The sequence below is a fragment of the Nannobrachium achirus genome, assembly GCF_963921795.1.
Source record: "Nannobrachium achirus genome assembly, chromosome: 1".
NCBI lineage: Eukaryota > Metazoa > Chordata > Actinopteri > Myctophiformes > Myctophidae > Nannobrachium > Nannobrachium achirus.
Genome location: NC_137810.1, coordinates 29977226 through 30001361, shown reverse-complemented (window position 1 = coordinate 30001361; position 24136 = coordinate 29977226). Strand labels below are relative to the sequence as shown.

At 43.4% G+C, this 24136-nt stretch overlaps 1 protein-coding gene across 1 annotated transcript in view; it reads left to right on the top strand.

Moving 5' to 3' along the window:
• fcho1 (FCH and mu domain containing endocytic adaptor 1) overlaps window positions 1-24136 on the top strand; it is a 63910-nt gene that overhangs the window by 6095 nt on the left and 33679 nt on the right. Inside the window, exons 2-4 of the mRNA XM_080728067.1 lie at window positions 6264-6321; window positions 21105-21196; window positions 23571-23645. Coding sequence (XP_080584193.1) covers window positions 6295-6321; window positions 21105-21196; window positions 23571-23645 — 194 coding nt within the window. The 5' untranslated portion in view covers window positions 6264-6294. The remainder of the gene's footprint in view (window positions 1-6263; window positions 6322-21104; window positions 21197-23570; window positions 23646-24136) is intronic.

Sequence of the window (24136 nt, the reverse complement as noted above, 5' to 3'; positions counted from 1 at the left end):
AATGGTGCATTTTTATCCAAAGCGCTTTACATAGATTGTGCATTACATTGACCCATTCACATTTCACACACACATTCATACACCGGCGGGGGAAACCATGCAAGGCTAGAGCAATTAGGGGTTCAGAGTCTTGCTCAAGGTCACTTCAACACTAACTTTGGGGGGAGCCCGGGATCGAACTCGGTTCCCATCTGGCCACTTTACCGGCCACTCTACCCCTGAGCCACTGCTGCCCCTTTTTGTGGTGTGGCAATCAAATGTCTATATTACAACAGATGTCTCAAATAGATTGTGAATGTGAATTGAGTCCTCCGTTATAAGTTAGCTTTGCTCTATGCAAATATGTTCCCAAGCATTTCTATGCTGTTTGTCTTCTTACCCATTTTATAATGCTAATCTTTTGTCTGTTTATGAACATTAACATGCATTGTGGAAGCCAGTGCTGACATTTGTACCACCCATGCTCATGCTGTCATGCTGTGTGTTTTTCTCGGCTGTCTCTCACAGCTGCCAATGCCAGGGCTGGGGAGTGATGCCCGCCTGGCACATTGTCATAGACATTACTGGACTGGACTGCATGCTGCCTGCACCCACAAAAGCACATTCAGGCCAAGACAATGGGGAGCTGAGAGAGCTGGGCTTGTTTATTTATCTTTCCCTCTCTCACTGTCTCCTGCCTAGCTATGCTGATTTCTCGGTTTTGTTCGGAATATTCGCTGGCTAATTTACCATATTCATACACTCTGGTAGTTTGAGCAAAATGGCCACAGTATGAATATAGTCTGACGAATGGTGTCTGTCATCAAAGCTGCTGTTTGTCATAAAACGTAGGGTGTTATTCATTCATGACATCAGGATGGACATTATTGGCTCCAGGTTGTTACTTCTGGCCTGTGTTTTTGTTAAAGCACAAAGCTTGGTTGTCCTTGTTGGGTCACAAGCTCTGGGGCTTGCTTTGTGTGATTGCTTGGTGGCTGGTCGTCGTGGTGAAGCGGATAGAAAGCTTTCCTTGCATATAAAAAAGAATGGCTCTCATTGTAACGTCCGTGTAAGGTGTGATGCCAATGGACAATGTTAAAGAGATGTTTCATGCAGTTGGGTGTTTTCTTCCAGCACTCATCTTGACACTGCTGTTAAAACGATGGCTGCTCCTCCTGGATCTCATGTGTTCATGTGGTCTATATTTTGCTGGTGCAGGGGAAATGAGCATTGACACAACATTCTCACTGTCCTTGCCTTGCCAAATCAGGTTTAGTAGTGAAGGACGTACAGGAGTTGTTATGCAGTGCAGTAGATTTGCGAGGCTCTGGCTGTTCTCCAGCCATCTTGTCAAAATTAGGTTGCAGAATTTGCAGCTCAGAGTCAGACTGATGCTATTCAAGTTCAGTCTGAAGAAAGGAACAAGTCAACAGTTCCTTCCTTTTTACAGGTTTCTGTCCTTTCCCAGAGAGAGTGGATACAAAGGTTATCTTCCAATCGGTTGGCCTCTGAAATCTTTATTTGAAGTAATGTTTGGTTTAATCATTGTGGTTGCACCAGGCTGCCGCCAGTGCCATTTCATTGTGCACTGCCCTGTATTCTTGTCTTGCTCATCTTCCCTGGTTGTTCACCTGTTTTGGAGTTGGAGTTTTTCAGCACCTCTTTTCTAGCAGAACTGTTGGATGGATGTTTAATTTTTCCCTACCCTTCCTCATGGTAAGCCCATTTAGCCCTCTCTCTCTTGCTTTCTGCCATGCCTCCTGTGCCAGTGACAGATGGGGCTGTTAGCAGCCTGGCAAAGTGTCTGCTCCTGTATATTCCACTCTGGGTTGTGTACTTGAAACCCACCTCCTCTTCATTGTGTTTTCCAAGACAGAGAAAACCATTCTCTCAGGCTGTCAGTGACGGAAGCATGAGAATCTGGAATCACTGCCTTTCTGCCTCTTTCTCTCTCTCTCTGTCTCTCTCTCTTTGTCTCTCTCATCCCTCACTGAGGAGAGGGAGGGTGGGTGGGTGAGATGAGCAGGTGGAGGTGGCAATGAAGAGGAGGAGGGAATTTCCGCTGAGCTACCCTCTCTTCCTCTCTCCCCCTTGGGCAGAAGCATCTGTCAGTAGAGTTTACCTCCCCCCCTCAATATGGGCAGAGAAGTTGCACCATTTATTTCCCACCAGATAAAAAAAGGCCTTGCTCGACAGTTTCTGTGTTCGTGATTAAGAAAGACTGTCTTCTTGTCGCCCCCTCCCCCCTCCACGTTATTCTAAAGTCCTAATTTTCATGGCAGCTGTCTGCATGTTGTCACTGGCAGCATTGGGGTTAAACTAAGGGGCTGATAATATGGAATAGTTGTAGCAGGAGACAGAAGTCGTTTTCTTTTTTCTTTTTTAGATTACATTTTGGTGAATTGTATGCTTTATTTCACGTAGGTTAGTGAAGAGAGACAGGAAACCGAGTGCACAGGGATGCGTCAGGTGACAGGTCGGATTTGAACCTGGGTGCTGCAGGGTCATTGCGCTCACAAGCAGCATAATGGTCTGTGCAGTGTGACTGTGTGCACGAACTGTGGTTGAGCCACAAGGCACATATGGGAATGTATCTTCACTGATAATGGCTGCTGAGCCGGGCCTCTCTTGACTGACTCTCTCACTGCCTGTTTGGGCCTGATATGATCACCTCTCTCCCCTATTGCAGTAAACCTTCAGGGTTCAGAGTGACGCCACTGGCCTGTCCGCTTGTCTGTATTTGTCTCCCTGCATATTATGCGTCTCTGTGACTCGCTCTCTGCCACAAATCTAATTTATACTCAGTTTCTGTTTTTGTTTTGTCCCACAAAGTATAAATTAGTTACAAATGATTGTCTGTCATGAGGGTGCTTTTCATATGAGTTTAAACTGACTTTAACCTCATAACTGTAGTATGTGACTGTCTGTCTCTACCTGGGTGGATGTCTGTCCTGGCTGTGTGTCCCACTCCATCATCAACAGAACAAGGAGGCATCGAGCAGTCATGTAGTGTACACGGAAGTAAATGGTACCAGAGATGAATTCGTTTTATGGAGCCCAGCGGGTTATTCTTTTTCCCCCTCCCTTGTTTAAACCTTAAAATAACTCTTGTACTGTACCAGCGTGGGATTTAATTGTATTGTTTACCGCTGCTAGAGGTTTCATGTGTAGCCCACCCACCCAGTGCTTTCTGGGTAAAGTCTCATTTATACTTTGTTTTGCACGACTGTGTCGTATAGCCGATCTACAAGATAACAGCGGGTCTCATCGCAACATGTTGTGAGCAAGTAGATCTGCTATTTTTAAGCATGTGACACCGTTGTACGACTGCGTGTAAAATTAAGCATAAGTCCAGTGCCTGCTGATGCTAATGGAGTGAAGTGAAGCCATCTGATGCATACCCTCAGTGACAAAATGCATGCGGAGCGTAACCATAATTTGCTCCGGTAATTAATTTGTGAATGGAAACCGACGATGATTTACGATGTGTCTGTCCCCACTTCATTTGAGCTTTGTTTGGCTGACAGCAGCGCTCATCTCAGCTGAACGTCTAGTTGAAACCACATGTAAAATGCTGGATGTCAGCTAGTTCTTGCTACTACATCCCAGCAAGTGACTTCCACGCCTTATGCCGTGCCTGTTTCCATCCCTCTGTCTCCGTTTCTGTCCCTCCCTGTATATAAAAAAAATATATAGGCTATAAAAGGAGCACAGTAAAGTCCCACATTTCAGTGAGGCACATCAAGTCTACCCAGCTAGAAAAAGTATGTCAAATCCAATATTTCTCTCTTTTCTCAAACTCCATCCCTGTCTGTCTCTATTTTTAGGTGCTCATTGGCCTGCCCTTCTCCCTTCCCCCTCTCTCCCTCTCTTTTTAAGTTAAATTTGTTTCTGCTAAAAACCAGCTGGTAGATTAGTGGGGAACTGGGGATCATTGTCCCTTTGTCCTTGTCCCTACATGGGTACTTTATCATGGCAGAATGTGTTCAGGGACTGTTGTCTTGGCACCGGCAGCAAATGATGCTGGTGTGACCTTTCCAATGAGTCTTCGTTTAACTCTGGGAGTGTAAAAAAGGGACCCAACTATACCCATGTGAGGGAACACTGATGGATTTTACAGTGTGAAATTGAGCTTTAAATAAAAGAAAAGGGCATCTGTCCACCTGCGCTATACTGTAGGCAACTTTTTGTTTTGCTGTTAAACAATTACATTTAAATTTTATTCATTTTTCAAGTATTTCATAAATAAACTGAAAGAATCTAATAATTTCCAAAAAATAAATAAACAAAAAGTTTAAAAAGTTTGGGTCCTAGGCAAATGTCTAATTTCTCTTTTGGGTCTTGAGCTAAAACACTTTGGAACCACTGGTGTAGCCTATTTCACCTGTTACCTCTCCTCCCTGATCGTTTCCTTTCCCCCTAGACCTGCAAGCAGAGAGGGTAGTACTTTGTCTGTCCTTCTGTCTGTCTGTTTCCGTCTCTCCTTCGCCTCGCTTTCTTTCTGTTGTCCGAGTAGCTCACTCTGCCAAACAGAACACTGTCCACGGGGGGCCTTTAGTCCCAGCGCTGAGCTAATTAACAAGGTGAGAGGCTGGTGGCGTGAGTGTGGGTGTGTGTCATTGTGGTGTTGTATGTGTGTTTGTGTGTACCATGTGTGTTTCCTGGCTGCCTAATGCCAGGTCGCCTGGCCCGAGCTCAGTCTGTGGCTCTGTGCCAGGACAGGGAAAGGGCTGTTGTCAGCACACACACACACACACACACACACACACACACACACACACACACACACACACACACACACACACACACACACACACACACACACACACACACACACACACACACACACACACACACGGTCAGCAGAATAATGGATAGCAGGAACCCTCAATGAGAGCTGCCCTGGGGAAGGTGTGTGTATATTGCCATATATCTTGGACCAAATGCCTCTATATGGATACTGTAACGATGTTAAAATGTTAAAAAATTGTGAAAATAGCAGATCTGCAACTCTAGCGTGTTGTGAGCTGGTAGATCAGCTATTATGGTATGAGTATAACATAGCCAATAGAAAAGGAAACTAGGAAAAAGTACTTATGCCATATCACAGCAGACAATATTACGATATCCAAAATCCTACCTAGATGATATCTAGTCTCTTATCACTCATGATATCGGTATACTGTAAATTGTGAATAGCTGTCTGTGGGAGCAGAGGATCGGGTACATTCTCAACTACTACTTCAATATTTTCCCTCTCCTTCAACCAAATACAAGCTGTAAAGGTTTTGGTACAACCCTTGCATAGACCAATCACTGACTAAAACATGAAAGGTCAATGTTGCATTTATCTGTCCATCACACTGTTTTGTTCTGAAGAGTTAAACTCTCATGTGCTTTTCATAAATATTATTAGTGGAAGTGTTGATACAGTATCGTTATCTATAGTTGTAAGGCTGAGATAAATCAGTGGAATGTCATAACAATTAGGCTATAATAGTTGTGTGAGAGTGTTAGCTTGTCATCGACATCAGTGTCAAAAGTGGCTTTCAGCTGCTTCCTGTGATCTTTAAGCTGAGTGCTGTCCTGTCGTACTGTGTCAGATCGAGGCACATTGCACACATTTATGATACTGAAAGTGAAAGCAAAGTCGGTATCTTTCATCTCCTTGGCGGCTACAGTACGGTACCTCCTGTTTATTTCTCGCAGTCTCCCTCTCTGTCCCTCATTCAACTCTTTTTGTTGGCTACTCTTTCTCTGTACTGCCCCTTCCTCCCAGACTCTTTGTGTGGGTGTCCTTGAAGTTGTCAAACGTGCCTGGGCTGCTGCCAGGGCTGCTGTTACTTAACTAATGACTAGCCAAGTATTGTCTCCTTGACATTATCTTCAGTATCAGTGTATTGTTCCAGACAGGTTGACTCTCCATCAGAATGTTCCACACTCACTCCGTTTCATTAATCTGTAATATACAGCACGTGATGCTTGCTTGCATACAGTATGCATCGGATTCGTAGGGCAGAGTTATGGTTTCTCCCTGTGCTGACACTATGACAAATGTGGGAGTTTGCAGGAGGTTTACGATCAATACTAGTACCTAAGCTGCTAGCATACACACACGCGCCTCCTATACCTTTGTGTTTGGAGTAGGTCAGAGATAGTCGAGTCTTGCTCCAGCTGCAAGTGAGCAGATAAACGGCAACTGTCTGACGTGTGTCTCCTGGTTCTAACGCATTTAATTTTTCCCTTTCTTTTCTTTCCTTTACTCTTTCTCTCTCTCTTTACAGATCACTGTACAGAAAGTCCCTGTGAGTGAAGATGGCTGTCTTTCAGAACAACTTCTGGGTGAGTATGAGTAAAGATTGCCACCGGAAAGCATTTAGTATCATTTGAGTTTGCACTCTTAAGAATTCAATTGACAGTCTCATCCAGAGAGCGCAGTGTAGCTGTCTTGCTCAAAGACGCATTGTCAGGCTTTTAATGGATATAACCCTGTGGTGTTTTGATTACGGGACAATAAAAAAAGCTCCAGACCTCTGCATCACCATCACAAAAGTAACTTTGGAGGTCGGCATACATGTCTGTAATGATGAGTCTTTAGGCAAGCTTATTCTTCTAGCAGTGAAGGACATATTTAATCGTCCATTCAGCACAGCATTGAGTAAGAATAATGAGTCACAGAGCTTTGAGAGTTCCACCGTATTCTCACAGGCTCAAGGGTACATGCTGCTGTTCCAGGTACCCACGCTAGCTTCCTTCTCCCACCTCCGAAATATAGAAACACAAATGTTGGATCAATACTTGTAATTATTGTACAGTATATTTTAAGATGTAAACGTTCAATGTGGTACGAATCATTGTGGGGGGTGGTGCTTTCTGCTTCATACTGAAATAAAAAGTGGATAATTGTTTACTACCACACGTACGCACGCATGCACGCACTTGTACACACACACACACACACACACACACACACACACACACACACACACACACACACACACACACACACAGTGAGGTGGAGTGACTATACCAGGCCATGTCTGTGTCAGCTGGTCCCGAGACAACTTCTCCTCTCTCTCTCTTTCTCTCTCCCGCTTCGCTGTCTTTCGCTTCACTTGCTTTGTCTATATAACACCCCTTTCTCCCTTCCCCCATCTTGTACACCTGGTGCAGCTATTTCAGGTGTGTCCTACTTCTTCTTTTCCCCTTCAGTGAAATATTGGGACAAAAAAAGTATATAGAGACCAAAATGTGAACCCTTTATGAGGTATAAAGCTTCTCCAAAATAGATTCTGATTAGATTGGGTAAAAATACAACGTAATGCTTCTGAGCTAGAGGTATACAAGCCAAGGTACAAGGTTGTTATTCATGGTCTAACTTGTGTTTCTGCTTGTTCCTTCTCACCCTGTTTTAGTATTAATATGCTTTATTAGGTCAGTGTTATATGTGGCTCTAGTGTTGTCCTTGTTGTGGTTTCATTACAGCCTTATTACAGTGCCATCAGTAATCCATAAATTGTGCCAGCCTTTGTGTCCTGGGTAGAATTGCAAACAGGCACACTGGCCGACTGGCACAGAGGAAGAGATGCAGCTTGGCAATGAAAAGAGGAAAGGATCAAGCTTTCAAACAGACAGAGTTTCCCGGCAACCGATGAGCAAAAGAGGCAGGCCGAGAGACGAGTGGAGAGGGCATGAGTTAGATTTTATGTTTTGCCTTCATGTTGGGCTCTTGTGTATAGACGAGGCGAATGGATCTAACTCTCGAGATTTTTAGATAATGTGTGACTGCAGATGTATGTGTTTATTATTGTATTATATGTATTGGAACTATATCTTGCTTGTCAACTTGCCCCCTGACACCAACAGCTGTGTGATCATAAATCAGCCTTCGAGTTAATGAGTCAATATGAGCCACCTGGGAACAGGTCACACACAGGCTGATCTTGTTCCTTGGATCAGGCACATTCCAAATGAGCACCTGCTCACAAAGCCTTTCCACAGCAGCATGTGCTGTCTATTTCCATCAGGAGCATGAGAGATCTGCTGCTTACAGCACAGAGGGGCACACCTGTTTGCTCTAATTAATACATCCTTAGTAATTAGTAAATCAGGAACTTGTGTGTCGCTTGGAAGTCGAATTTCCTTCACTTGTTTAATTTGACGATTGTTGAATTCCCCACAAATCACAAATGAACTTAATGACCTCTAGTTTGAGTGCAGTAAACTGGCACACTTGGCCGATGACTGTACAGCAGTGTTTTCACTGCGTTCTACACAGGAACTAATGATATCCCATCCATGCCAAGATTCCTAAGTGGTATGTGCTGCCGAAAACCATTTACTGTCCTCAAGCTACTGTAGCTTGACACCAAGATGTTTTTAATAATCATTTTATATTATTTACAGTATGTTAGGGGGCAGCCATAACGGAATATGGTTGCCATAGTTGAATGAGTAGAATCCTTCTGTGAATAAGACGATTCCTGGTTTGACCCATGGATTGACTCCGGAGCGCTCAGTCTGTGTCCCTGAGCAAGAAGACACTTAACCCCTAACTGCTCTCCGGACGCTTCAATAGTGCCCAGTCTGCCCACTGCTCCTAATGGCATGCAGCAGACACATTTCACATATTTAAATGTACAATGACAAAGTCCCTCAAAGGAGCAATATGACATGAAAGGGCATTACCATCATTACTGGCACTTCAGTGATGCTTGCGGAACTCGTAACTCGTAACTGACCACATCACTGTTGTGCCAATAATGACTGTAAAGCACACCCTTGAGTGTAATATTGTTATTAAATAACAGTTACCATCAAAATAAACACAATAATTAAAATGTTTTGAAAATATATATTTTTTCAAAACCCTTTTTGCAAGTGTCATCTCTGTTTCCCTGGAAATACATGGGGTCTCACTGACAGAGACAATACTGTAATATAACTAGTGAGAGATGGCTCTGTGCCAGCTCAACTTGAGCTGATGAGCTAAATCTGACATTGAGACTTCCCAAACTGAATCAGTACCACACCGAGAAACAAATCTTCACTGCTCAGCTCAATCTCGTTGTAACAAAAAAAAAAAGTTTTAAATGACAGTCTGCAAACTTAAATTAACCATTTTTAAACTGCTTGTGCTAGCCTAGAGTTTTTACCAGCACAGTTGTATGTCAGATTGGGAGGTGCTTCTAGCACATAGTCAATCCACTCAGGATTTTACATCATGGCTGAAGAGAGGTTGAGTAATATTTATATTGTGATTGACTACAGTAGGTGTGTGGTGTCATACTCTGCACGGCTAGATGGCCTGTTTTGAGCAATCAGATTGCTTAGTCAGGGGCCTCATTCACCTCTTGGATTGCGGGGAGACGAAGACCTTCTAGATGCATTTTAAATTGAATCCCCCGATCTGGTTGATTTGTATTGTTTCTAATAATGGTTTATATGCTTTTTTTTGTGCCTCTGAGTTGTATGTCTCGTTTATGTCTATGGTTGTTACCTCATGTTCTGTGCAGCACTTTGGTCAAAGAAGAGAGTGTTTTTATGTGCTTTATAACCTGTGGTGGAAAAAGTACTCACATTTATAGTAAAAGTATCAATACTACAATGTAGAAATACTCTGTTACAAGTAAAAGTCTGGAATTTAAAATGTACTTGAGTAAAAGTATGAAATGTACTCAAGTACCAAAAGTAAAAGTACAAAATCTTAGAAAATTGCTGATCTACAAGCTCACAATGCGTCGCGATGCGTTATCAGATCGTCTTTTTTCAAATAGCCTAAGTATGAAATGGGGCTAAAGTGCTTAATGTATGTTTTGTAATATTATAATTTATATCTGCAAAGTAACTAGTAGTAACTAAAGTTTTCAAATAAATATAGTGGAGTTAAAATATTTGGATCTGAGATGTAGTGGAGTAAAAGTAAACTGGAAATGCCAAATACCTGTACCTGTACAAATACCTCAGAATTGTACATACTGTGTAGTACAGCACTTAATTAAATGTACCTATAGTTACTTTACACCACTGTTTGTAACACACCCATAATACTGTAGCTGCTGGCTACCCCAATGACCACAGTGTTGCTATTCACCCGTCACCGTGGTTCATGAAGCTGTCTGTGGTGTGGTCTACACCAACGGTAAACATACAGAGCTGTTCTTTTAGGTAGGCATAGCCTGTATCTATCTCCTCTCCCTCTGTCTCTTTGTACTTTTTTGTTGCTCTCCCCATCTCATCTCATCTTTCCCTCGCCTGCTCGTTTTCACTGCTTTGTGCATCTCAAAAGTCAAAACACATGTCCTTCCTCCAGTCTTTGGTCCTTTCTCATGCCATCCTTGCTGGTCTGATTCATGCCCAGCTACATTAGATTAAATGAAATAGCTTGGTGCATAGAGGCTCACTGTCCTGCTAGATAAAGGGACATTTCAGAGTATTTGCCTTCAGGTTTGCAATAGAATAGCACATGCAAATGAATAGTTGTTAGGCAATAAAAGTGTGTGTGTGTGTGTGTGTGTGTGTGTGTGTGTGTGTGTGTGTGTGTGTGTGTGTGTGTGTGTGTGTGTGTGTGTGTGTGTGTGTGTGTGTGTGTGTGTGTGTGTGTGTGTGTGTGCCTGCACGTACACAGTACAGTACATCTACCCATGAATGCATGTCTGTTTCAGCATTCTGAGTGTGTGTTAGCTGCTGACTGTGCTGCAGCATTGTGTGTGTGTGTGTGTGTCATGAGCTGGTCCTGTGCTCTGACTGCACCGCATCACCGTAGTCTCACGTGATGACCGCTGTCATCACTCGAGGGCTAACTGGCCTCGGCTAATCACTCTGGGTGTGTGTGTGTGTGTTCTGTCACAGTTCTATGACAGGGTACTGTTTGAGTGTAGTTGAAGCATGATCTCACTCACGTGCACACATGGCATCTTTTTGTATACACATTTGTGTGACAGGGAGTTCTCACAAATGTTTATTATACAGTACAGTATAGACCTCCACAAGCAAAGCAAGTTATGCTGATTAAACCCCCTTTTGGTTATCTATTTTCTTTTTTTCTTTTTTTTTACAGTAGAACACAATAATTAAGTGTGGGGCTGTAATGATGCTAGGCTATGTTGGCCACTTCTATACATGAAGGGACTGTGTTCATGTAGCTAAATTCAGTCAGTCAGCAGAAAAACTTCAGTGAGTCAGCTAAACGCCCTCTCATGTCACTGATTGGTTTGTTGACGGGCTAATGGATTGCTTCGCTGACAACGTAATTCTAGAGTGTTATGTAGAGTTGCATATTTTCAATGAGAAAAGACATTTACAAGTCCATCCAGTCAGCAGGGTGTTTAAATACTGTAGAATCGCCATTAAAGAAACATTGTCTCTCCGTAAGGAAAGAATATAAATAGACTAGATTAATAAAAGAAGAAATATGACTTGCTGTACAAGCTGATCGAGCTCTGGTCGACCCCCCGCCCCTTCCTTCCCTCTGTCTCTCTCTCGTTGATAGAGCTCTGGTCTGATGACAGAAACCGTTGCCTTAAAAACAATGATTTTAACAACAACGATTTGCACTGACATTATACATAACATTCTGTGGTCATTCATTACCCTTACAGTATCTTTGGCCAGAAGTCTTGGAGTCAAGGTGAGCACTAACATTCAGCCTTTGTTCCTTGGCACCAGAAACAATTATCTTAGTTTTATATTCATTTAGCTATTGATTTCAATGCACAGATTCAGCAAATCTATGGGAACATTGTAATTTGGTGAAAGACCAAATTATAGTAACGTGGAATAGAAGATACCCGAGGATTGAACTTTGGGGAAGTGGGAACTTTTTGGCGTTTCACTAGGATGGATAGTTGCTAGTGGAAACAAAATATTCCGATAGGATATGTTAAAACCATGCCAGAAGATGGTGTCAACTCAGTTGTCCAGTCCTGCTCTCTTCTATTCTGTCCTGTTCTGCAGCAGTAAGGTTTCATATGACTTAATTCTCTGCCTGCCTGCCTGCCTGCCTGACTTCCTGCATCACAGCACAAGAATGTCCTCAGTCACTGGACCCCCTTAAACTGTCAAACTGATATTAGGCAGTCAGTCACCGAGTCAGGTGTCCATAATGACGAGTCAATCTGTTTGCATCAGACACAGCTTTAGACTGAGCCTGAGCCAAACTGAGCCTTGCATTTGTTGTTTTCACACCTGTTAAAAGTTCTAGCAATAGAGCAGCAATCTGAAAGAAGCTGCAGGATTGGCCCTAGGAAACTACAATCAGAGGCTGAAGACTATGGGCAGAGGTCTCTACAGAAACTAAGTGTTATGGCCCCTCTTACCTAGCCTAGCTGGAGCTAGACATCCCAGCCATGTTAAAACAAGGTAGGGATACTGCAGTTAGTTAGCTAGATGCATTAGTATCTAGGCTGGCCCCAGGCTACCTCTTACCATCCCTCTGTCTCTTCCTGACCGCAGACAGTTAACCACTTAAACACTACAGTGATTAGTTGATCGGGATCCCCCAGGGCTCTATACTAGCTCTGCTCCGTTTTGTCCTCTTTGATTAGATTTTATTGTCCCCTTGGGGAAATGTGTCCTCTGCATTTAAACCGTCCTGAGGAGTAGTGAGCAGCCACCATGCAGCACTCCTCAGGGACTTCATTTGATTTCACTCTACACTGATTTTCTTCACCGAAAATAGCTGACCTACAAACTCACAATACCATGGGTTGCGATGCTTTGTGAGCTTGGAGATCCGCTATTTGTGCCGAATGTTTGCAGCCAGAATAGGGACGCTAGGTGTTATGGTTAAGGCAGACGGGCGGAGGCAGTGTGAATCAGACAGGTCCTTTGTTTATTCTAGTGGGCGGCATGTGAAGCTGGCCCTCAGGTCCAGTGTTTTGTTTATGCAGCCCAGGTTTGTTCTGTCTGTAATTATGTCCAGTGGGGATGGGGGGTGTGGGGGGGGAGATAGGCTAATTAGAACCAAGTGAGATCAGACTTTACTGGACTCGACGTCCAAGAGTTTGTGTGTGTTAAACTCATTTTGTGCTACTGAAATTAACGGATTAAAATGTCCAGCGTGCCTCCCGCAGGCTGCATCCACGACCGTTGTCTTATTTTGAAGGCCAGAAGTCCATAGCGTAAACACTTCCGGTTTGACGTCATCGCGTCATTCACAGGAAGCGGTCATCGTCAACATGGTGTTATGTAATGGCGGATCGGTGCTTTTCAACATGTGTTATATAAGCGAGAATCTACTGCCATCCTCTCTTTGAAAGTGTTGTTTGGAGATAATGGACATTAAAGATGAGATTCCCCGTCTGCCTCAATGTTATGGGATTACTATTTTGTGCTCGTGGATCCGTGATGATGATGAATCAGCGAGGGCGATCGTGTCAGGAGCTTCCGCGCATGTACAGGGTAGGAGAACCGCCGTTACAGTAATAGAGTACTTTTCACGAGTATACTCGGGATCGGCACCATGTGATACTCGAGTATTTTTCACGAGTATTCTCGGGATCGGCGCAAAATGAGTTAAGAGTGTGTTCACCTGCCGACATGCTTGAGTGCATACAGACATATTTAGATAATAAAACTGTGGGTTATCTAAAGCAGGGGTTTTCAAAGTGGGTGACGGCCGGGGCACCCTGGGATGCCGTGATGCCAGTCTAGGGGTGCCGCGAGATCATTTGATAATATTTTTAATTCATCAATATCACTTCACTATGCTTAGAAAACAGACCTGATTTGCACTGTACTTGATGAGTTCTTTTTCCATCTACGGCAACTCTCTTCACCAAAAATAGCCGATCTACAAGCTCGCAGCGCGTCACAACGTGATGCGTTGTGACGCGTGGTGAGCTTGTAGATCGGCTATTTTGGTGAACCTTCCCCCCAGAATAGGGATGCTGGGGTTCAAGTGGTTAAACGTCAAGTATAACTTTATTTTCAGTCAGTTCTGATGGAAACGGATATTTCTCCAATAGGATGTAAGATTCTAAAAATTAACAGTGTAATTCAGGGGTGCCGTGGATGAAAAAGATATTTACAGGGGTGCCCTGACTCAAAAAAGTTTGAAAACCCCTGATCTAAAGCAGCACATGAAAATGCATACAGGGGGAAAACCCTTCAGCTGTACAGTTTGTGGCCGTAGCTTTAATCGCAGGGCCACTCTGAAGAACCACACGATGATTCATAATTCAAGTATTGATTTATGCAGCCTGTTGAATTGAGAGATCTTATCTATTCAAACATAACTACACATCAATGCAAAGTTCGCTTTGGACCTATCATTTCTCATTTAGTGGCAGTATGGAGGGCAGCTGAAAAGATGTGTAAGATTGATTGTAAATGGAACTTATTTTCCCCAGTGTTCAATAATCAAAGACTTTTAATCGAGGATCGCCCCATTCGCTTTCCAAGGTGGAGGGCTAAGGGGATTCGTACATTAGGGGACTTATTTGATAGAAATGGTTTACGACCTTTTCGAGATTTGTGTGACATCTTCAATCTGCCTGGAAATACCCTTTTTTTCTACTTCCAACTGAGAACGTCCATGAGGACCTATGGGGTCCCATGGCAAGCTCCCCTTAGATTGCACCCCTTCCATGAGTTTATCTGTGATGGTAACAGAACAAGAGGTTTGGTTTCCACCCTCTATGGTTTTTTATTAGACTGTAGTTATGGGCCCCTATCTGTTGATACTGTTTGGAGGAATGATGTACCAAATTTGGACCCTGACTTTTGTTGGGACACAGTATGGTCTAACATTAGGCTATCTTCTAGAAATCCAGACCATCAACAAATTCATTTAAATTTTGTTCATCGGACTTATTTAACTCCCCGCAGACTATGTGCTATGAGGATTTTGAATAATCCCAACTGCACTCTCTGCGCCTCAAATAGTATTGGTACCTTCCTTCACATGGTTTGGGAATGCCCAAATGTGTCGTCATTCTGGAATATGGTTGCCTCAAAACTTTCAACTATTTTTAGTATCAATATCATATCTTCTCCTTCTTTATTTTTATTAAATGACGTCTCACAGTTGCAACTAAAGAATATACGCAAGCGCATCTTCTTTGCTGGTGTAACGGCGGCGAAGAAGATGGTAGCTACGCGGTGGAAACCTCCTCATACGTTAACGTTTCGCCAGTGGGCCTTAACCTTTCTAGATATAGTATATTTAGAGCAGTCGATAGCAAGGTTACACGGAGCAAAAGAAGAAAACATTAATATGTGGTCGGACATTGCAGATAAGCTTAAGGCTATGATTCAAGAAATCACTATATAGTGGTAACAGCCTAGCACAGGCATGCACTATTGTACATTCCGTGTTGGTCCGGGGAAAGGGGGTGGGTGGGTTTTCTTTTCCTTTTCTTGTTTTACTATTGTTTGTGTTGTTTGTCTGTTAATTGCATTTTTCTTTTGATTATGGAAAATAAAAATATTTGATAACAAAAAAAAAAAAAGTATTGATTTATTACCTTGCTTATTGTATTGATGTATTACCTTATTGTATTATTGATTGTCTGCTAAATGCCCAAATTGTTGTTGGTGTGTGTGTGTGTGTGTGTGTGTGTGTGTGTGTGTGTGTGTGTGTGTGTGTGTGTGTGTGTGTGTGTGTGTGTGTGTGTGTGTGTGTGTGTGTGTGTGTGTGTGTGTGTGTGTGTGTGTGTGTGTGTGTGTAGCTGTGTGTGTTGTCAGCTAGTGGGCTGATGCTGTGGCAAAACGCTCAGCCAGCAGAATAGCCTGCAGACTTACTTCAGTGTTGCAAGAGAAGACATTGTGAAAAGTTTGAAAAACGCAGTGGATCAGCTATTCTCGAGGAGTGACACCATCATTGTGACAACGTATAAGTCAGGCTTCAGTGTCCAAGCGACCAGACTATGACACATCAAATCTGATTAGCAGAAATTGGGGGCGTGTTTCTCCCTCCGCGTCATCAGCGCCCACACCCTAGGTGGGGTCGGCAATAGGGCCTTTCTGTGTGGAGTTTCTATGTTCTCCCCGTGTCTCCTAGGGTTGATACCCTCACAAAAACATGCAGTAGTCCTGGTCTCAATAATGCCTCCCCCTGGCCAGCCGGGGCGCTTGATGGAGGGGAAAGGAACTGGTTGGAATAACGTGTTCCTTCCACGCGCTACGTCCATCCCAGGGAAATCCCCCCTATCAGGTGAAAAGAAACAACTTGGACTACTCATGCATTGAAGGAAGCATGAGGTCAGTCCGTTGTCTCCCCAGGCGCGGCAGAGGGAGAGCAGAGCCCAGGATTACATAGGCAATTGCCACTGGGTGAAAATGGGTTGCAAAATCGTGGGATAAAAATTATATAAAAAAAAAGAAGAAAAAAAATCGGTGTCCCTGTGGTTTTCTGCCGTTCAGACTTGATCAAACCAATCTGATGCCAATCTGAATAGGGCAAAATATCGTATTTGTGCTGGCAGTCTGAACATAGCCCTTGTGTTGTGCATTCATTGATTCCATTGAATTGCCTTGTGACCGATCACCAGACCGTGATCCTACATCAGCACGCCTGTTCTTTGAGTCCCTACTCATGCTGACCCCCACCATTATTTAGACCGATTGGATGTGGGGATGAATGGGCTGCTGTCCTCTATTGTTGAACTTCTTCCCCCATGCTGACTATAGATTTATAGTTGAACTTCTTCCCCCATGCTGCTGACTATAGATTTTCAGGGGGAAAAACAGGCAAAACGACAAGTTCTCTGCCCCTCAGCATCCTCCCCTTGATAGCGTTGGAACCAATTCACCTTGCAGCTGTGTGAAGTGCTCAGAGCCGTCATGAGAAAAGTTGTCAGAACCCAGATTTTACACACGCCCCTCGTTCCTCTCCTCTCTCCTTTCTCCCCTCATTGTCATGATAATGTGCTTCTTCGTGCATGACCAAAGCGGTCATCTTAATTGATGAAGAAAAAGAGAGAGAGCACACTTGCAGAGGAGAGAGAGATGGGATCATGACGGGAGGGAGGGGGAGGATGCATGGATCAGACATGAAGGATTCTCATGCACCAAGTAGAGATGGGACGATACGCGATTTTATCGTGATAAAAAACACGGAGATTCGTGGAGATTTAATTTATCGTGATATCATCCTCCGTCATGCACTGGGATCAGTTCACCTTTTATTTGCCGAGCTGCATATCCGGTAGCACTTAAACCCTCTATAATTTGAAGGTGCTTATAATATACGTACTTGATACAGTCTTTTTCTCACCCTCTTTCAAATGTCTTTGCCAAAAAATAGTAAAATCGTGCACATTCAGTCACAGCGTTCTGTGACCGTAGTAGCCAATGCCACCATAAGTTCTTCACACTTGGTGCCAATAATTGTATTGTGTTCATCTGCTACCCCTCAAACTGCCATGGTGAGGTTTTTGATTGGTTGTTTGATTGAATTCTTTATTGACAAGTTAAAAACACGCCAAATGGATCCATCCATCGATTCCCGCCGGGGGACGCTGTGAGCGCTGGCGGCGTGTTCCTCCTCCGCGTCATCAGCGCCCACACCCTAGGTGGGGTTGGCGATAGGGCCTTTCTGTGTGGAGTTTGCATGTTCTCCCCGTGTCTCCTAGGGTTGATACCCTCACAAAAACATGCACGTAATCCTGGTCTCAATAATGCCTCCCCCTGGCCAGCCGGGGCGCCTGATGGAGGGGAAAGGAACTGGTTGGAATAACGTGTTCCTTCCACGCGCTATGTCCAAACCAGGGAAATCTCCACTGTCAGGTGAAAAGAAGCAACTTGGACTCCTCATGCATAGAAGGAAGCATGAGGTCAGTCCGTTGTCTCCCTTGGGCGGCAGAGGGAGAGCAGAGCCCAGGATTACATAGGCAATTAGCACTGGGTGAAAAAATGGGTTACAAAATTGTGGGATAAAAATTATAAGATAAAAAAAAATGGATCCATCCATCCATCTTCAACCGCTTATCCGGAATCGGGTCGCGGGGGTAACAGTTCCAAATGAGACCTCCAGATTTCCTTATCCCGAGCAACTTCCTCCACTCCCTCAGGGAGTATACCGAGGCGTTCCCAAGCCAGTTTGGAAATATGATCCCTCGATCTGGTCTTTGGTCTGCCACGGGGTCTCCTCCCAGTAGGACGTGCATCGAGGACCTTCCTAGGAAGGCGCTCGGGAGGCATCCGTACTAGATGCCCAAACCACCTAAGCTTACTCCTTTCCAAGTGTAGGAGCAGCGGTTCTACTCCAAGTCTCTCTCGGGTGACTGAACTTCTCACCCTATCTCTAAGGGAGATACCAGCCACCCGTCTGAGGAAACCCATTTCGGCCGCGACCTTATACTTTCGGTCATGACCCACACTTCATGACCATAGGTGAGAGTAGGAACGAAGATTGCTCGGTAGACAGAGAGCTTTGCCTTCCGGCTCAACTCTTTTTTTTCTTCACCACAGTGCGATTTAGCGACTGCAAAACCGCTCCTGCTGCTCCGATTCTCCGGCTGATCTCCTTCTCCGTCTTCCCCTTTCTCTCATTCGTGAACAAGACCCTGAGATATGGATCCAGAGGCTTGTATCCATTGTGGTCCATTCAATATTTAACACTCAAACAACTGGACAAAACAACTACACAACATATAGCCAAACTCCATATAATACATTGTGGATGGGAGCTGTATTGTGAGCAGTGTATTCATCCCCATATACAACCCCTGAGGGGAGTAAGAAGAAAAAGCAACAGAGTAGGCATAAATCCATAAAATGTAGCTTTAAATCTAGGTGCATCTTTTTTCTTTTCAGCTATGGAGTTGGTGTTCGTTTTATGGTGGTTGATGTGACAGTATCTCAATGACGGATGTACCCTGCATGTGTCAATTAAAAGTAGTGCTTTTGGCAACATTATTTGAGATGGCAATATCCACAATGCATAAACAGTTTCTGAGAAATTGCCTGTCTCATAATTAATTTAATGTCCATTGCAAGTTATTGGGATGTAAGTTGCGCAGCTCATACACTGTATTTGCTTTTATAAATATTCAAGGCCTGCCCCAGTTATTTGTATCAGGCTGTGAGCAAAACTGCACTGAACTTATAATATGAATAATATGAACACATGAATATTATGTTAACTATGTGAGCCGATAAGCCACATTTGCATACATCCTGTAGACTGGCCTACTGACCGTATTGCACAGCTGTAATGTCAACTGTGTGTGTGTGAGTGTGTGTGTGTGTGAGTGTGAGCTCACCTTTCTATGACCAGGGTAGGGTTTCAACAAGAGCCAAGTTGCAGAGTAGAGAATGAGACAAAGGCCACAGAAGATAATAGAAACCCAAGGAGAAGTCAGCCTATCACCAAAACCAACAGCCAGATGTCTTATTTCAAGTCTGTTTATGCTGCAGAATCAAGCAGTTGCAATATTCACCACATAAACCCTAGTGGCCCTATTCTGGGCATTCTGCGAAAATACAGGCTCAAACAAAACAGGCTCGATGAATGGTTAAAATTAGTTTGAAGTTACAATGGTATGGTATGGTATGGGTTTATTGCTTAGTCCCCGAAGGGAAACATGTCACAATGGGTTTGTATAGGAAGGGGTGTGTGTGATAAAATAAATATTAAATATCTAAATACTGAATCAAGTCTGGGGTGCTCCCAAAAGCCTGAGTAGACAATCTTCTTTAAAGAGAAATATTATTTTCATTCAAATGATCATATTACATTTAAGCCTATTTTTAAGCTATTATTTTCAGATTCCATCACATTTACATGACATTATTTCTTGAAGCACATCAATTATCTGCCAGTACAGAGACAAGATTATTCCAAATGGCCTAGAGTATCTTGAAATGACACTAGCGTTGCATATTGAAGCTCTCAATATAAATACATTCGTCATGGCTTTCCTTAAATTTGTCTCGCTGTCTGCGAGGTGAAAGTCCCAATCCCCTGTGAGTGATGTGAAAATGACATGCTGTTATGTTGATGTTGTCAGCTATGAGGCTATAGGGTTGTGTTTTGTAAGGTCATACATGAATGAGCCTACATGTCAACAGCCTGTCTGAGACTTCCGCCGCTGAGACGCAGGCAGGCAGGCAGGCAGGCAGGCAGGCACGCACACACTTCAAAACAGCTACTGCTTCATTGCATGCATGTGAGGAGGGAGTTGCTGTTGTGTGGTGTGTGTGTGGTTTTAGGTAACTCCGCGCCTCTACGGTGTATGCCCAGACCCTTCCTTGGCATTCCATCCATTCCCCTGCTACCTGGGAATTTGTCTGGGCTGCTCTGGTGGGGTATTTATAGGTCTTGAGAAGCAGCTGCCTGTCTGTCTGCCTGCTTGCCTGCCTTGAAACACAAGCTAGAATGGGCTCTCTGTTGGCTGGTCAATGTGTGTTGGGGTTTTTCAAGTAACGAGACAGGGCTATTTTTAATTGTGCTGCCTCAGTCTGGCTCTTTTACGCAATTACTGACATTAAAGTTAAGCCACGTGTCTGTGATTACAGCAGTGGTTATGATGCTGTGTTTTGCTCAGTGGTAATTCTGGTATTATTGGTCGAGTTGCAGGGGAACCCTGCTTTGCAAAACAGCACGACTCTGTGCTGTTCTCATGTTTGAGTAATGTTGTTGAGTCATGGTATTCCTAAGCTGTTTTTGCTTACCACAGCCAAACATCCATGGCAAACAGCACGTGTAAGCTGCAGTGGTGTCACTGGTGTGTACTGCTCACAGGACCCACATTGAGTCTGTTGCATCCCTTGTGAGCAAGCAAAGAGACTTGTGGGGAAATATCAGCCGCAAAACCCATCAGAAAGATTTTCCGTTTATTTTTGGTTGTCAGAATGTCATCCCAGGCCTTGATTACCCAACAACATATTGAAACACACCCACACAGTATGAAAGGTCATGAAAAAAGAAAGAAAAGAATACCACCATGTTAACTATGATAATTTTTTTTCTGCCTATGAAATCAATGCTTCTGTTGCGTGGGTGTGTGTATATAGGATACTAATGTGACCCAATTAATCTTTTAGAGGAACAACGGTGACTAAACATTTTGATAAGGGTCTAGACTTGTACGAAGAACATGCTGTACTTAACATTCCTCTCTTTGTCTTTTAGTTTCTAATAATGGCCCTCCTGTGTTTTATGATTTGTTTCTCGGTAGGGGGAGAAGAATGCCGGCTTCGACGTGCTCTACCACAACATGAAGCATGGCCAGCTGGCTACCAAGGAGTTGGCCGAGTTTGTCCGTGAGAGGTAAGACTCTGTGTTTGTTGCATGCATGATAGGGCTGCACAATATTAGCGTTTGAGCACCGACAACGCAATGTACACATGTGCAATATTGACATTGCAAAGGATACAATGTAACTATGGCAAATTGGGCCAGTCAGTCACATTGTACAAAAACAAATGTACTTCTTGATAGAAAAGATTTAGCATTTTTCATGACTAATCTGGAAGTAAAACATTACAGTCCATCTAATAAATTACACAATGATTTAATGAGTTCTTGCAATACTTCTTGCACACACATTCTTCATTCACAGAGGTGTCATGTTCAGTCAGCCAATATTGAACAACTGCCTAATATTTCACCCTCTGAAGTGAAACCATTACAGTTTATATATACGGTATATGCAAAGCAGTAAATTGTTTCCATTCGTTCAGCCCTAACACATTAGTGTTTGTGTGTGTGGGAGGTGGCAGAACTAGGAAGTGTTCGATTGAAGAAAAAAAAAGAAACTACAACTTGGCACTCTAGGGCTGCACAGTTAATTAATTGCAAAAACATTGAAAGTACAATATCGGCTTTTGTTTTGTTTAGGGGAAGTTGTTTCAGATTACCTCTCCAACAAATGCTTTAGTTTCGGATATTAGAATCACTGTCCCATAAATCACAAGCGTGACACAGCAAAGAGCAAGGAAATCTTTCTTCCAGATCCAGAGATATTACCACAAAGTTTCTCCAATAGCATGTAATAAAAAACTAAATCATATCTTTAATACATGATGTTGACATTGACAAAGCTAAAGGCTGGTTGTGTGAAATGCTTGGTGACTGCAAATGGTGGATAAATAGCAGTGCAGAGGTTCCCAGTAATTTCTCACAGCAAGTGACCAACACTGACTGTTTTTTGGAGCGGTGAAAGCGCTCCCAATAGACAGGTATGTCCGTGGGTGGGTGGGTGGGTGGCTGGGTGGCTGGCTGGCCGTGTCCGTAGCCTGGCAATACCTTGAGTGGCCACACACAACACACTAGTTAAAGGAGGGGCGCTGTTGTGCAGGCACACACACGCACAGCTTCTATGGCACTATTGTGCAGACTAGACACACACACACACACACACACACACACACACACGGTATAGCTGCTCAGATTCACCGCTCCACTTCGAACCGAGGTTTGATTTTTACTTTTCTGACATTGATTCAGAAGTTACAGTTCCTCTGCACATTTCTTGCAGAGAGCAAGGACATTTGCTTATCTGCCAAATTAGCATCACACAACCAATCAGTGGTCAGAAATAAAATAGGGACATTGTGGGTTAGCGGTGGGATTCCACACTCTCTCTCTCTCTCTCTCTCTCTCTCTCTCTCTCTCTCTCTCTCTCTCTCTCTCTCTCTCTCTCTCTCTCTCTCTCTCTCCCTTCGATGTCAAGCTGATAGAGCTTGGATGGAATACGTATTATCAACTAGTTCCACATCATCCCTCACAGCTCGGGTTATTGTCTCTGCTGCAGAAGCAGTTATTGCAAGTGAAGTCATAACTGTAGTGTGACAACCATTCTCTCTCTCTCTCTGAAATTGCTCATTTCAGGGGCTTATGGTCTTATCGGGTGATTTTGAACGACCGGTTCTGGCATCGTCTTAATAAAGTCTAATAATGATGTATTACTACGGTTAGAATAGTGGGGACACAGTTCGTGACCCTGTTTGTCTCGAAGTCTACCGTACCGGCACTGTGCTCAAGATCAATACGTTTGTTTGTTTTATGTCTCTTCTTCTTTCTCTCTCCTCTCTCCTCCTTCCTCCTTCCACCCCACCTCCTCCTGTTCTGCCTCAGTATCGTTCTGTTTGCCCTCTAGATATATGGAAGATATATCCTCCCTCCACGCTGTCTTTGGGGGTCTACAGATGGTTATTAAAGTTTTCTGTTGTTCACTCTTGGTGAAATAAGGAGAATTCATTATTTAAATGTGGTATTGCTACACTTTGAGTATGTCTGGATCCAAGTGTAGTACAGTCTGAATTGGACAGGGCAGGATGTATGGGGTGCTAACAGGGGCAAGGGGGTTGTGTGGGGAGGTTTTATTGAATCTTTACCATTCTGCTGTATAGTTCACTCTCTGTAGTCTAGTTAGTTCCAATTTTAAGAATTCATAAGCTAGTAGTCTTGTCTTCCTGATTTATTACTGGTAAACTAAAGACTGCTTGTGTGTGTGTGTGTGTGTGTGTGTGTGTGTGTGTGTGTGTGTGTGTGTGTGTGTGTGTGTGTGTGTGTGTGTGTGTGTGTGTGTGTGTGTGTGTGTGTGTGTGTGTGTGTGTGTGTGTGTGTGTGTGTGTGTGTGTGTGTGTGTGTGTGTGTGTGTGTGTGTGTGTGTGTGTGTGTGTGTGTGTGTGTGTTGCAGGGCTGCAATAGAGGAGACTTATTCCAAGTCCATGAGCAAGCTGGCGAAGCTGGCCAACAATGGCAGTCCACAGGGGTGAGTGAGGTTAACAGGCCTCCACGCAGTACAGTTAAACCACACCTACTTCTCCTGACAGCACACGCGTCTCATCAACATGTAGTTAAATACGGAGAATTGATTTAACACTAATTTGATACTAGACACAAGCCTTGGTGATCTGGACATGATCAGATTTCACAAAATATCTTTGACAAAATAATTTCATTTTGATATTATATGATGATATAAAAAATCGAACATTTTCCAAAATGGCTGATCTACAATCATCACAATCGTCACATTGTGAGCTTATATATCTGCTATTTTCATTTTTTTAAAACAGCTAAAGACAAGATTTCAATATCACGAAAATCGCAAATCTAGTCTCTTATCACAATATGGATTTAAGCCCAAGACACTAGAGCAGTGTTTCCCAAAGCCTGAGACCCAAACAAGAAATATGGTATCTCCCCGGGAAAGAAAATACATACAATACAATTAACCACTTAAGTCCTATTTAATAGTGA